We start from the raw sequence: 12,594 nt of genomic DNA on the forward strand, positions 1-12,594 counted from the left end.
ATTTCTTTGATATCATGGCACAACACATTTTGGATATAGTGGAGGAATCCAAGGTTTAGGGTATGATCTCAGGTGCTATAAACTCTACATTTCTGGCACATATTCACAAAATGTCTAATCACACCAAATTTCATGATTTTCAACACATCTCACTATGAAATATTTTATACAAGATGATATAAAAGCTAATAGGAGGCTAGATTTAAAAAACTATTGACTTTACACATTTCTAGAGAACAATTTGGCTTCTAATTGATAGGTTTATACATGATGCTATCACTTCGGCTCAGGAAGCTATTCACACCATCCATACAAAGAAAAAAGAAGCTCTGGTCATGAAGATAGATCTCCACAAGGCATATGACTACATGGACTGGTCTTATACTTGCCTTTTGTTACACAAGATTGGGTTGCAAGCTCATAATGTTGAATGGATCATGGTCTGTATCACTTCTACACATTTTTGTTTTCTGATCAACGGGCTGCCCTCCCCCTTTTTTCATGCTAGTAGAGGCCTCAGACAAGGATGTTTTCTCTCAGCTCTCATCTTCATTTTGGTTTTGGATGGCCTTAGTTTAAAGATCAAGGAGGCAAAAGAACTGGGATTTTTCTAGGGAGTCAACATCAATGTGCAGGTATGCATTACTCATCTATTTTTTGTTGATGACATCTTGACATTTGGTATTATTTCCAGATCCCAGTGGATTGTCCTTCATCATATACTTGGAAAATTCGGTGATTCTTCGGGGTTGATTACAAATGGAAGTAAATCCACTTTATATCATTCTAATGGGGATATGCAGGACATTGAATATATTGCTAATCTATTTGATGTTCAGAAGGCTCCAATTAAGACGAGCTTCACATACCTTGGCTTCTGGCTCAAGCCTAACTATTATTCATTACAGGATTGGATGTGGTTGACAAAAAAATATAAGAAGAAACTATGCTCCTGGACAAATCGGTTCCTCTCATTGGAAGTAGATGTATCCTTTTTGTCATTGTTTTACAACAACCTGTTGTCTACTGGGAACATTTACATCACATTCTCGTCTCCATACAAAATCAGCTCCGTTCTATCATTGCACAGTTCCTTTGGGCTGGGAACAACTCTGGTTTTAAATACCACCTGTGTAAATGGGGTGCTCTGATGATTCCAAAGGACTAGGGGGATGGGCTTAACAGACCAATGCATTTTTGGGAAGGCGCTACTCATTAAATCTCTATGGCGAGTAATGTGGGGTAGTGGGATTTGACAAGAGATTTTCAAACATAAGTACATGAAGGCTCATGACCCAGAATATACTTACAGAGACATAAAAATTAGTCTCTCCATAGGATCATTGATCTGTTGATCTTTTCAAAATGTCTGGAAATGCTTGCGATTTGGGATGGTCTAGAGTTTTGGAAATGGCCACAAAATCATTACTGGCTTGGATCCGGTTATGGGGGTTGCCTCCAGAAATACATTGGGTGAGGATACTTTGTCTATGATACATCGTGGGGGATTTTTATACTTATCACAAATTATAAACATGTGGGACACTGGATGGCCGGTTTGGAAAAATGATGAGGATTTTCATTTGGCAATTAGCTGTGCTATGGAATGGAATACATACATCAATAAATTAAATAGTGTAAAGCCTTTTTTTCATAGTGGAGGAGACATTCTACATTGGTTTGGGAGGGTGGCAAAAGGGGCATCCATTGTGGCTTATACATATAGGTGTATTATGTCACTGAGAGAAACCCAGTTGGAAATATCGTGGTTTGCCAGCATGTGCAAATGGAAGATCCCCACAAAGATTATCCTATTTCCCTAGTTGGTTTGGAGAAACAAGATTGTCACTTGGGATAATCTGGGAGAAAGGGAACATATGGGGCCGGGTATATGTATTTTCTGTATGGAAGACTCTGAGACAACATAACATATGTTCTTTCGATGTACTTTCTTAATTCGAATCTGGCACTTTTTCACTAATGCTTTTTAGTTCACTTTCAGGAGGATGCCAAATTTTGAGGAGGTCATGATAGACTAGATGAATGGTCAAAATAATCATAGGACCCGCCTCTCTTCATCATCAGGGAAATTTGGAGGTCCCGGAATGGGTTCATATTTGAGGGAAGAAAATTTGATTATTCCTGGATGATACACAAAATTATAACATGGATGAAGGCCACCTCTTATGATACTGACAAATTTGTTGATTGATCCTACAGGATGAGGCCCTTGGCTTATCAGCTCCCTGTGAGTTTCTTTGATGGTGTTTCCAACATGGAGACTACGGATGTGGTGCTATGCATTGACTGGGGTACTGAATATCATTTATGGTGGCATGGAGGCTTTGGATCCAACACCTAGGCAGAGGTTATGGCATTATGGGCATTTCTTTGGTTTGCTATCCAAAAGAACATTAACTCTGTGAATATCGATGGTGACTCGAAGGCTTTGATAGATGACATCAAGGGGACTACTAATTTTTGATCTCCCGTTCTCCTGGGGTGGCTCAAGAGGATCAAGCACATCTTGAGCTTCCTTCTTTCATAAACCATCTCACATATATACCGGGAAGGTAATTCGAAGGCTGACAACCTTTCCAAGGCTGGCTTGGGCAACACCTTTGGTATAATGCACTATAGATACTTGGTTGAAATCAAAATCCTAGAGGAGGGTTAGCTCATCCTACCCTGAACAACTTGTATCCCCACAAGTGGGTCTCTATGTGTTTTTTGCAGTTATTATGATGACTTCCAGTTTTTAGCATTTGCATTTTGCTGCAATTTTGTACCACTGTACTCAAATAATACTTGACTTTGTGCTGATACATACATTATTATAGTTTTTGTTAGATAGTTTGGTGATTTATTTTGACATTACTTTGAAAACTTTCTTATCCAACACTTATGTTTTGACTAAATAGATAAAACTATGAACTAAGTATATGTACTGCTTTTATTCTATAATAGAAACAATGTTTTTATAAATGAATGAAGCTATAGATTAAGTATATGTACTATCTTTATTTTATAAAAAAACAACATTTTTTCTTTTGAAAAAAAAAACAACAAAACACTATCTCAACATAAGAAAACCTTGTTCACAAAAATCATATATTTTTCGGATTAAAACAATATTTTCATCAAATAATAATAATAAAGTAATTGAAAAAAAACAAAAACGAGAGGTATATAGCCATGCCATCGTTACACTAATCATTTTAGTGTATGAAAAGGGTTGCATGAAATCTTAGACCAGCTTGTGCAAAAATCGAGTAATGGCTGAGCAAATAACAAAACACAAGAAAATGAAAAAAAAAGAGTTTAAGAATTAAATGAAAATAAAATTTTACAAAAGAAAAAAATATAGAATTAATCTAAAAAAGTTCAAATTCAATATGTTACAGTAAACAGTTTAATATTTACTAATTTGTTAATATTATGTAAATATTTATTTGTTTATTTTTAATGTTAAAATTTGTTCTTTATATTATTGAAAATATAAAAAAAAAATAGTTAAAAATATTTAAAAAGTTTAGTAATAAAATATTTAATTAATTATAAATAAATTTCAAAGTATTAGTGTTGAACTTAATCACTGGGATTGGGTGAACATCTATAAATAAGGTAAATAGTAAATGATGGAAAATGAAAAGATATCGGGAGGTGAAGCCCAAAAATCTCTTCCTCCTATATATAATCTTGAATAATTTTAATGAATAAACACAATTCATTTTGAGGAGTTACCTCATGACTTGACAATTAATAGTGATATGAAGCATTGTGTAAATATAAGAAATCGAAGGTTAGAAGAAGACATGTAGTAAGCCCCAAATTTATACTAGTAGCGGCTAGAATTGCTAATTCCTCGAGTTAAAAAAAAATAAAAATATTAAGAAATAAAAAGTTCAATTTATTAATATCTTAGATGTTGTGCAAATATATTGAAAATACAAACTATTAAGAAGTATAAAAACAAATTATAAATCTCTAAATAAATTAATTATAAATTTTCTAATAATTTTTTTTAATGAATAAATAGATTCAACAACTCCATTTTTTTTTGTTAATTTGAATCATAATTTATAAAAAATTATTAACTTTAAATGTAATTATTATACTAAATACAACTATTTCATAATTACTATAAATTAATTATTACAATTAATGCAATTATTTCATAATTTTCATAAATTTATTAATCACAACATTCACCTTCGTAACAACTATTTCATAACAGTCATAAATAAATCAATTAAGAAAAAAACTTGAAACAAACTTGAAACCCATTCACACTGGTGACAACTATTTCATAATTGTCATAAATTAATATTACAACCTATGGAAGAAAACTTTAACCCACAAGTAGGGAAACAACTTATTCACTAAACCCTACAACCTCGCAAACTTATTCTTTACCAAACCGGTAGGCTAAGATAGTTCGACTACTTAGATGCTTTTTGAAAAAACTTAAACTTTAAAACCTGACAAAATAACTATAACACAAGTCATAGGCACATAAATAGTTTGTAAACCGATACTAACACACAGATTATATAACATGGTTTGAAAACCTGGCTCTATTGATGATGTAACTATAATTTCGAGAAACTTGTTTCTCGCCTCAAATGGAAAAACTTTCCATTGGGCAGGAGCGAGGGAGGTAGGAGCACTATCCACGCAGCATTTTGGGCAGCTTCTTCTGCTGTATATTTCCCTGTTCCCTTCGTCATGGAAGTTATAGTGAACCCCGGACAGTAGCAGTTCACGCTGATCTTATGTCCTTCTGGACTCTGCAGGAGCCTAACTGAGAGAAGCCGAGAATAGGCATTGAGGGCGAGCTTAGATACTGAGTAATCAGGCCACACTGATGGCCACCCCCCACTTTTCCACGTACCTTGCTCTACTTGTTTCAAAAACATTTTCACAAACTCATCGATCTCTGACTCCGATAACTTCTCCACGTCGTCCAGTTGTTTTCTTAGGGTTTCGTTCTCCAGTTTCTGTAACATATGTAAATTCCCAATGATTTTAGAAACAGAGAATGGTTTTATGAGCAGTGACTGTGTAAGAAAGAAAGGAAAATCCAACAAAAATGTAGAAGTGATTTCTCACATTCAGCAATCCGAGCCTTGAGCTAACGTTAAGAATGCGAGCGCCAGCAGGTGAAGGTCTGAAGAGAGGCAAAAGAGCTTCTGTTAATGATTTGGTAGCGCAATAATTCGTGTTTATTACAGTCTCTGCATGTTCCACAGAGTTGTCTTCGGTATTTTCTTTAAAGGCAACAGCGGCATTGTTTACCTGTAATCACGCGCGATTATATATCAATGCTCATTCCGACTGCTAGGCGTGTTGGCTTCTAAACAGTTCCTAGTCAGATGATCATTAAGGCTTACGAAATCATAGAATTAACTTTGTTAATCAATAATATTTTACATTTTCCATTGATGAGGTATGTATTTACTTTTTTTTTCATTTTCCATTGATTAGGAATTGCATTAGGTTTTTTAGGTTATCGCTGTCTTGGATGTAGATGTATTCGTGTATTATTGATCACCTTAAACATTTTATCATCAATTTTTTTTGGAATTAGTTTGGAACTAAATTAATTATATATATATATATATATATATATATATATATATATATATATATATATATATATAATATTTTTATATTTTGTATTATTATAAGTGTTTGAGAACTATATATATAATATTTTTATATTTTGTATTATTATAAGTTTGTTAAGGACTATGGTCGAATAAAAGCACTTTTAAAAATATTATTAAAAAAGTTTCTTTTAGAGTCAAGAAGGAATCGAATGTTTTGAAAAATTTGAAGAAGTTAGGTGTATAACTTGTACCTTGAATATATCTTAGTTCACAAAAATAATCATTATGGAGTGTGATGTTTTGGGAAATGGAATTTGTGCAATTTTCTAATTTAAAGGAAATAATTTATTTAAATTTATTTAAGAAATAGAAAGGTTGGCTATATTACTTGAAGTTAAGAAAATACATGCTTACTTAAAAGGAAGACACATCAAAGTAAAAGTAAATGATGATAGTTTAAAGTACTTCTTTGAATGAAGACTATATTTATAAGAGAAAAAAAAAATTGGTTACAAAAATGCTATGTTATGGATTTGAATTTATCTACGAAGAAAGAAAAAGAAAATATCACAAAAGATGCATTGTAAAGTAAAGAGTAAAGAAGAAAGGAATTACTATGAGTTATTTCCATTTTGCAACCATTCTAGGTGGAAGAAGCAAGAATAGAATGGAGGCAATATGAGAAGACATGCAATATAATGCAATATAATTTAAAAACTATAGGAGGTCCCCAATGGAGTTGAAAATTTATGTGGAAGAATCACTTTTTGTGGTATCAATATTGTTATACTTATGTAAGAATTATCAACTCAAACAAAAGGTCCTTTGGAATTACACATATCATAGAGGAGAATATTTGTGGTTCTTCGAAACTAACCATAGAATCAAAAAATATTTTTTTATAGGAGGATATTCACGGTTCTTGAAAACTAACCATAGAATCAAGAAATTTTCTCATATACTAGGATATTTAGGGTTTTCGAAAACTAAGCAAAGAATAAATAAATATATTTTTGGGGAAGGTCTTAAAGAAAATGTGCAAACTTTTGTGGTTAAATGCATGAATTTTCAATAGAATATAGGAGAGACATTAGAGACCCTAGGACTCCTAAAAATATATCCATACCAAGCCAACAAAGAGAAGAAGTTTCAATTCTTTTTATTGTAGATCTCCAGGCTAAAAATAAAAATGTCACCATGATAATAGTAATCATATCAGAGAGGGATTGGAGGCACATATCATTACTTTAAAAAGAAATAAAGAAAAATAAATTCTGTCTCTTAAGATTTAACTTCACAAGATTGGCCATTTCAATCAATAAATTTGGATATTTGCTTGAAACAAATTAATGCTAAGAAAATTTATATAGCTATATTTTATTTTGCACTAATTAATTCTAAATTATATATGAAAAGAAACCTAGATCAATATTGTATTTATGATAATGTAGAACAAGATATTTATAATCCTAATAATGAGGGAAGCATCCTCTTTCTATGAGACTTTAATGCTATAATTGGAAGTAACCACACTATTATTTTAAGTAATGATTCAAACCTAGCACATGATAGATAGATGTGAGTGAAATTTTGTTTGGTACTAAACCAATTAAACTTTGTAGTTCTCAAGATCTAATAATTTTCAATGGCATAATGTAGTCAAATTCAAAGAAGTTTATTTGTAAACATGGTACATGTAGTAATTTCGTTGATTATATGATATTTTATATCCCCTTTTGCAGTCAGTCAATAAATTTTACCCTAGCTCTAAATATTTCCATGCAAAAAAGGCCATGGAAGAAATTTACAATAATCAAGCACTTGGTTTTTGACAAAAAAATATTGATGATATTTTCTTAAATGATTCAAATAGTAAATTAAATATCCTATCCTATAAGGAAAACATTGAATAACTCTATCATGATTTTATGAGAACTTGTCTACTTCCATTAATAAGTTCTAAATAAAAATAAAAATAATCCTTGGTATGATAACAAATTTAATATCGGTAGTAAATCTATTAGGGATGTTTCTAATGAGTCTTAAAACTTAACATAGTAAATTCATTTAGATCCTTGATTAAAAGAGAAAAATGTTCTATAATAATTGGAAAAGAGCATATTTTGCACCTAACTAAATTTGATACTAGTAGCTTTTGGAGTGAAATTCTGAATGTTAAATCTAACAAATATAATATGATCATATTATAGTGTTCGATTACTACCTTAAATATAGATATGAACTCACTATTGGGATGGATACCATCATAAATGCTTTTATAGAGGATAAGTTTTTTTCCCTGGAAGACAAAGAGTTTGGGGTCATGTGGCTCTCAAATGGGAAAAATAAAGATGTCAAAGGCTATAAAGCTAAAATCATGAAAATAAGAGGGCCTATTCTCCTTTCTCACATAAATAATCTCTCTAATTTAGCACTTAAGTAGGCTTTCCATAATAGATCCAAAGAATCACTCTACATATTTTTAGGAGTGTTAAGGAAACTAATTTATCCCCATTTTAACAAATTTATATTGAAATATTATAGAAAGAAACATTAGCATAGTGATGGAAATCCATGGAAAAAGGGCTAAAAGGATTTATGAGCTATCATTCCATTGAAGATGATAAAGTTTCTTCCTAATTGAGCATATTTGTGGCAAAGTTGTATGTGAATGTTAGTGCCAAGTTTAGGAACACTGAGGCATAGATTAAAAAAAGGTAGTCCGTTGTCCTCGCCTATTTTTTCCATGTACATTGATACATTAGAAGATTTTTTGGAAGAATGTTTTGGAAGCCCAATTCTTGCTAATTATTCCTCATTATGCTAAAGATATTGTCCTTATGTTGAAGAGTCCATATGACCTTAGAAATAAATCAAGAATTCTCAAGTATTTTTTCTCCAAAATAGATATGACTATTAACACTAACATAATGAAAATTGTGATAATTAATTTCAAAAATATCACCTACAATAGTTTTGTACATGAAAACATAAACTTGGAGAATGTTCCTTCATAATTCATCATAGGCTTAAATAGAAATACAACATTGAGAAAAGAATAAATGGAGGTTGGAAAAATTAACAGGGGCTTGAAAAAAACTCTAATTCATGAGATCTTTCTATATATGATAAGGAAAAACTCCTCTTGGAGATTCTTGTTAGTCCTATTTTTTATATAGATGTGAAGTTTAGAAGTGCACTTTATTTAGAAAGTCATGGACAAAGATACAATAGATCCAAGAGAATTCTATAACTTGCAATCTCAAAACTAAAGGAAATGCAATGCGTCTCATCTTCCTCATAGAACCAATTTTTTGCCCCCATTGATAACACTAACTATGATTAGGTATGTAAAACTAGGTTTAAAATGAAAGATAAAGGATGTCTGAAAATTGGTTCAAACTCCACCCAAAACCACATTATGCTCAAATGGGAATGCCCTACAGATGTTGCTAAAACATTGAGGAATAAAGGATGAAATCATTCTAATAATGATCATATTAAAAATCTTATTACTTCTAAAGAAGCTTAAAAGGGAAGATAAAATATTTCTCAAAATTGCTTCAAATCCACTCAAAACCACCTTATGCTAAAGTGGAGATGTAATAATTATGTAGCTAAGCTTTGAGGAATAAGGGAAGAAATCATTCTAATAAAGATAATATTAAAAATATTATTACTTTTAAATTAACATATGATAAAGTTATTACTATCTCTAATCTACAAGATTTAAATTACTCTTTGTGTTGAGTAAAGGTAAAATAGTTCAAGATGAAAAATACTTTCTTTTAAAATATAGAAATACCCAAATTAAATCTCAATTTCAAAAGATCTATTCCAGTCTCAAATTTCTTCGACTATAGTGAAAAATCTTTGATTCATTAATGATTTTATCATAAACAAACATAAAATTAAAAAAATAAAATCTAACCATTACCTTCTCAAATCTAATAAACTAAATTCTTTGTTGATCATAATGAACATCATTATCAGTCATCATATAGAAAAAATTGTGTTTTATTTCTATTTTTTCCTCTTTATTTTTGAAAATGGATATTGATTTTCCTTATTATGATAATATAAATAATATTCCCCCACTTTTTTTCTCCCCAGATTTATTATTGAAATTCCCCAAACACACCCAGGAAATAATATGCCATTATAAATGCTTTGTAAATCCACGATAAAATTTCAATATCAGTTGGTGGATCTAGACTGGTTTTCCAAATAATATGCCAATCATGAATGCTTTGCAAATCCACGATTAAAATTCAATATCAGCTGGTGCATCTAGACTGGTTTTCCATCCACTGAATGGTGCATATTTTACGAATTGAGCAGAGTGAGATGAGATTGGAAACAAGTTGAAAATTGTAACTCACCAGAATATCTAAGCCACCATATTTGGTTTGCAGCCATTTAACAAAATCGTTGATGGAGTTTTTATTTGCAATATCGAGGGGATGAAATGCAATGTTTAGCCCTTCCGATGTCAACTTTTCGACTGCTGTTCTTCCTTGAGCTTCATCTCTGGCTGTTAATATGACAGTTAATCCGAGCTTTGCTAACTGTCGGGCTGTCTGAAGTCCTATCCCTCTGTTGGCACCTGTTACAACTGCAACCGTGTCCTTTGTCCACCATCTGCAAATGAATTTTATTAGAACAAAAGCAGTACAGAAATTCATCTTCTGCAGTAATAATTGCTGTGTAATAAATTACCCATGGAAAGGAGGAGCCCAATATCTTCCGAAAACAACTTGGACCAGACCAGAGGCTACCTCAAATTCATCTAAACAATAACATAATTTAGCTTTCAGAATAAACTACAAGCATCCTTTTAGTTGTATCTATGTCAATCATCCATTGGAAACTCACACCATCATGTGATCTGGCTAGCCATTGCAACTAAAACAAGGAGGAAATTTGAAACCCTAATCTGATAAACTTACACATAAACGTTCATATCATAAAGTTCATCAGATATCTATTGAGCCGACCTGTTAGACCAGACAAATATAAGATGCTAAACTTGTACCATAAAGTTACTTAATCAAATATCTATTGAACAGATCTGTTAGACCTAACAGTCTCATGAACACGTTTTTTCTTAATGAAAAGGAAACGTAAATAAAAAGATCGGACAAATATAAGATGCTAAATTTGTATCATAAAGTTACTTGATCAAATATCTATTAACCAGATCTGCTACAGGGGACAAATATAACATGCTAATCTGGTATAGATTAGTTTAAAGAAAAAGGCAGTTACACCAAAAGGCACCTTGAAATGGTTTCTGCAGCTATAAAACATCCTAAATTGAAATTGTTTCTGGAACTACAAAACTCCCAAAATTTCCTATTAGTGCAAATAATTTTTAAGACCCAAGAAATGGGAACCTCTTGTTAACCTATAAAATTAATCTAAGCTGATGTGTATATACATGAAGGTATGGATCAATCGAGAGGAGAGTGCATGCAGGTAAAATATTCCAAAACATGATACCCACATCATTCTCTTCCGGAGAATTCCAAAGAGAATACGTATTGTTTTCAGGTAAAAATATGATACCCACATCATTCTTTTCCGGAGAATTCCAAAGAGAATAGGCATTGCTTTCAGGTAACCATTTCACAATTTTCAGGAAGAATTACGAGTTTGCTTTCCGGGAACAAACAATTTTTGAACTTGCCTTGAAAATTGTCCATTTATGTTTTGAACATCTCCGATCCTTCCGGAGGCCATTGCTAACAGAACTTAGTTACCCCTTCTCGGAGTTAATCAGCTCCTCTCCTCCGCTGTCCCAACAACATATGGAGTCCTTTGTCTTCCGCGAAACATGCATAGCAAAAGGCCACACCATTATGACTGGCGTGCCCAATCCTTTTCAGGAATCCAAAACGCACATCACAGAATAGATATATTATAAATTCCTATCTCTTCCATGAAATGTCAAAGGAAAAAGCCGAACTATGATGGTTGGCATGGCCAATCTTTTTAGGAACCCGAAACGCATACCCATCGTATGCATTATAAAACCTCGTCTTCTCCTTTTCTCTGACAGATTTGTTTTCGGGACCAGCAACCATACGATATATACACGTAATAAATTATCCATTCTTTTTCTGTGACAGCTCTGTTTCCAGTGTGAACATAATATATAACCACCGGCAAGCTCATATGACAAATGGCTAAAGACATAAGTGCAGCAGCACATGGGTGTCTGGCTCATTTAGGCCACCATTCCCACCCCCTCAAGCATTCCCTTATTTGTGGCAAATTGGTCCATACACGTGACTTCATAGGTTTATTGCCTTCCATTCAGAGTCTATTCAATTCATAAAGCCGACATTACACGAAATTCTCGTGATAATCCGTTTTAGTATCAAGCAGGTACGTTCTGGTATGCCAGAGTCGCGTAAATTTTTCTTCCGGTCTCGAAAGACTGCTTCCGTACCGTTTAAAATATGCACAATATAAATAATGAAACGAAAGTAAGTGACAATTATCCCATTTGTAAAACGAAGAATCATTTTTAGCTGAATTGACTATTATTGTATATGGAATTTCTCGTAGCTGAATTGACTATTATTGTATATGGAATTTCTCAAACTGTGTGAACTTGCACTTCAAGATTTAATTGTATTTGCAGTTTGAACTTGGTGATATCGCATCTTTATTACTTTCGATGAACCTCGAATTTCGAACACCTATTTGAATGTGAAAATTATACCTTTTTCTTTTATTCCGAGAGATTCTGTTATATAATTTTGTCTGATTTGGATATTTTTTATTTTCGGAAATATAAGTCTGAATAATCCATTCAAATTTATAATATTATGCTTTTTCTGCCCTGAAATAAAATCAATTCAAATTTAGCAATTTAAATTTGATATTTCAACAATTTTTAGCCCAAACAAAATTTATTAAAAATAAATAAAACATAAAACATTTAAGGTAGCAAATTAGGTTATGGACCGTGATT

General features: G+C 32.1%; 1 protein-coding gene across 1 annotated transcript; it reads right to left on the minus strand.

The window, feature by feature from the left end:
• Window positions 1-4,315: 4,315 nt before the first annotated feature.
• LOC149196951 (short-chain dehydrogenase/reductase 2-like) lies at window positions 4,316-11,480 on the minus strand. The gene is made up of 4 exons (XM_089403810.1): window positions 11,302-11,480; window positions 9,995-10,253; window positions 5,113-5,298; window positions 4,316-5,000 (listed from the first exon to the last, which is right to left on the minus strand). Exons 1-4 carry the CDS (start codon window positions 11,352-11,354, stop codon window positions 4,593-4,595), a joined length of 906 nt encoding a protein of 301 aa, XP_089259936.1. The 5' UTR covers window positions 11,355-11,480; the 3' UTR covers window positions 4,316-4,592.
• Window positions 11,481-12,594: the final 1,114 nt, after the last annotated feature.

Source organism: Pinus tabuliformis, chromosome 2_2, assembly GCF_031772625.1.
Source record: "Pinus tabuliformis cultivar Carrire ecotype Pingquan chromosome 2_2, CPIR1, whole genome shotgun sequence".
In the NCBI taxonomy this organism is placed as follows: domain Eukaryota; kingdom Viridiplantae; phylum Streptophyta; class Pinopsida; order Pinales; family Pinaceae; genus Pinus; species Pinus tabuliformis.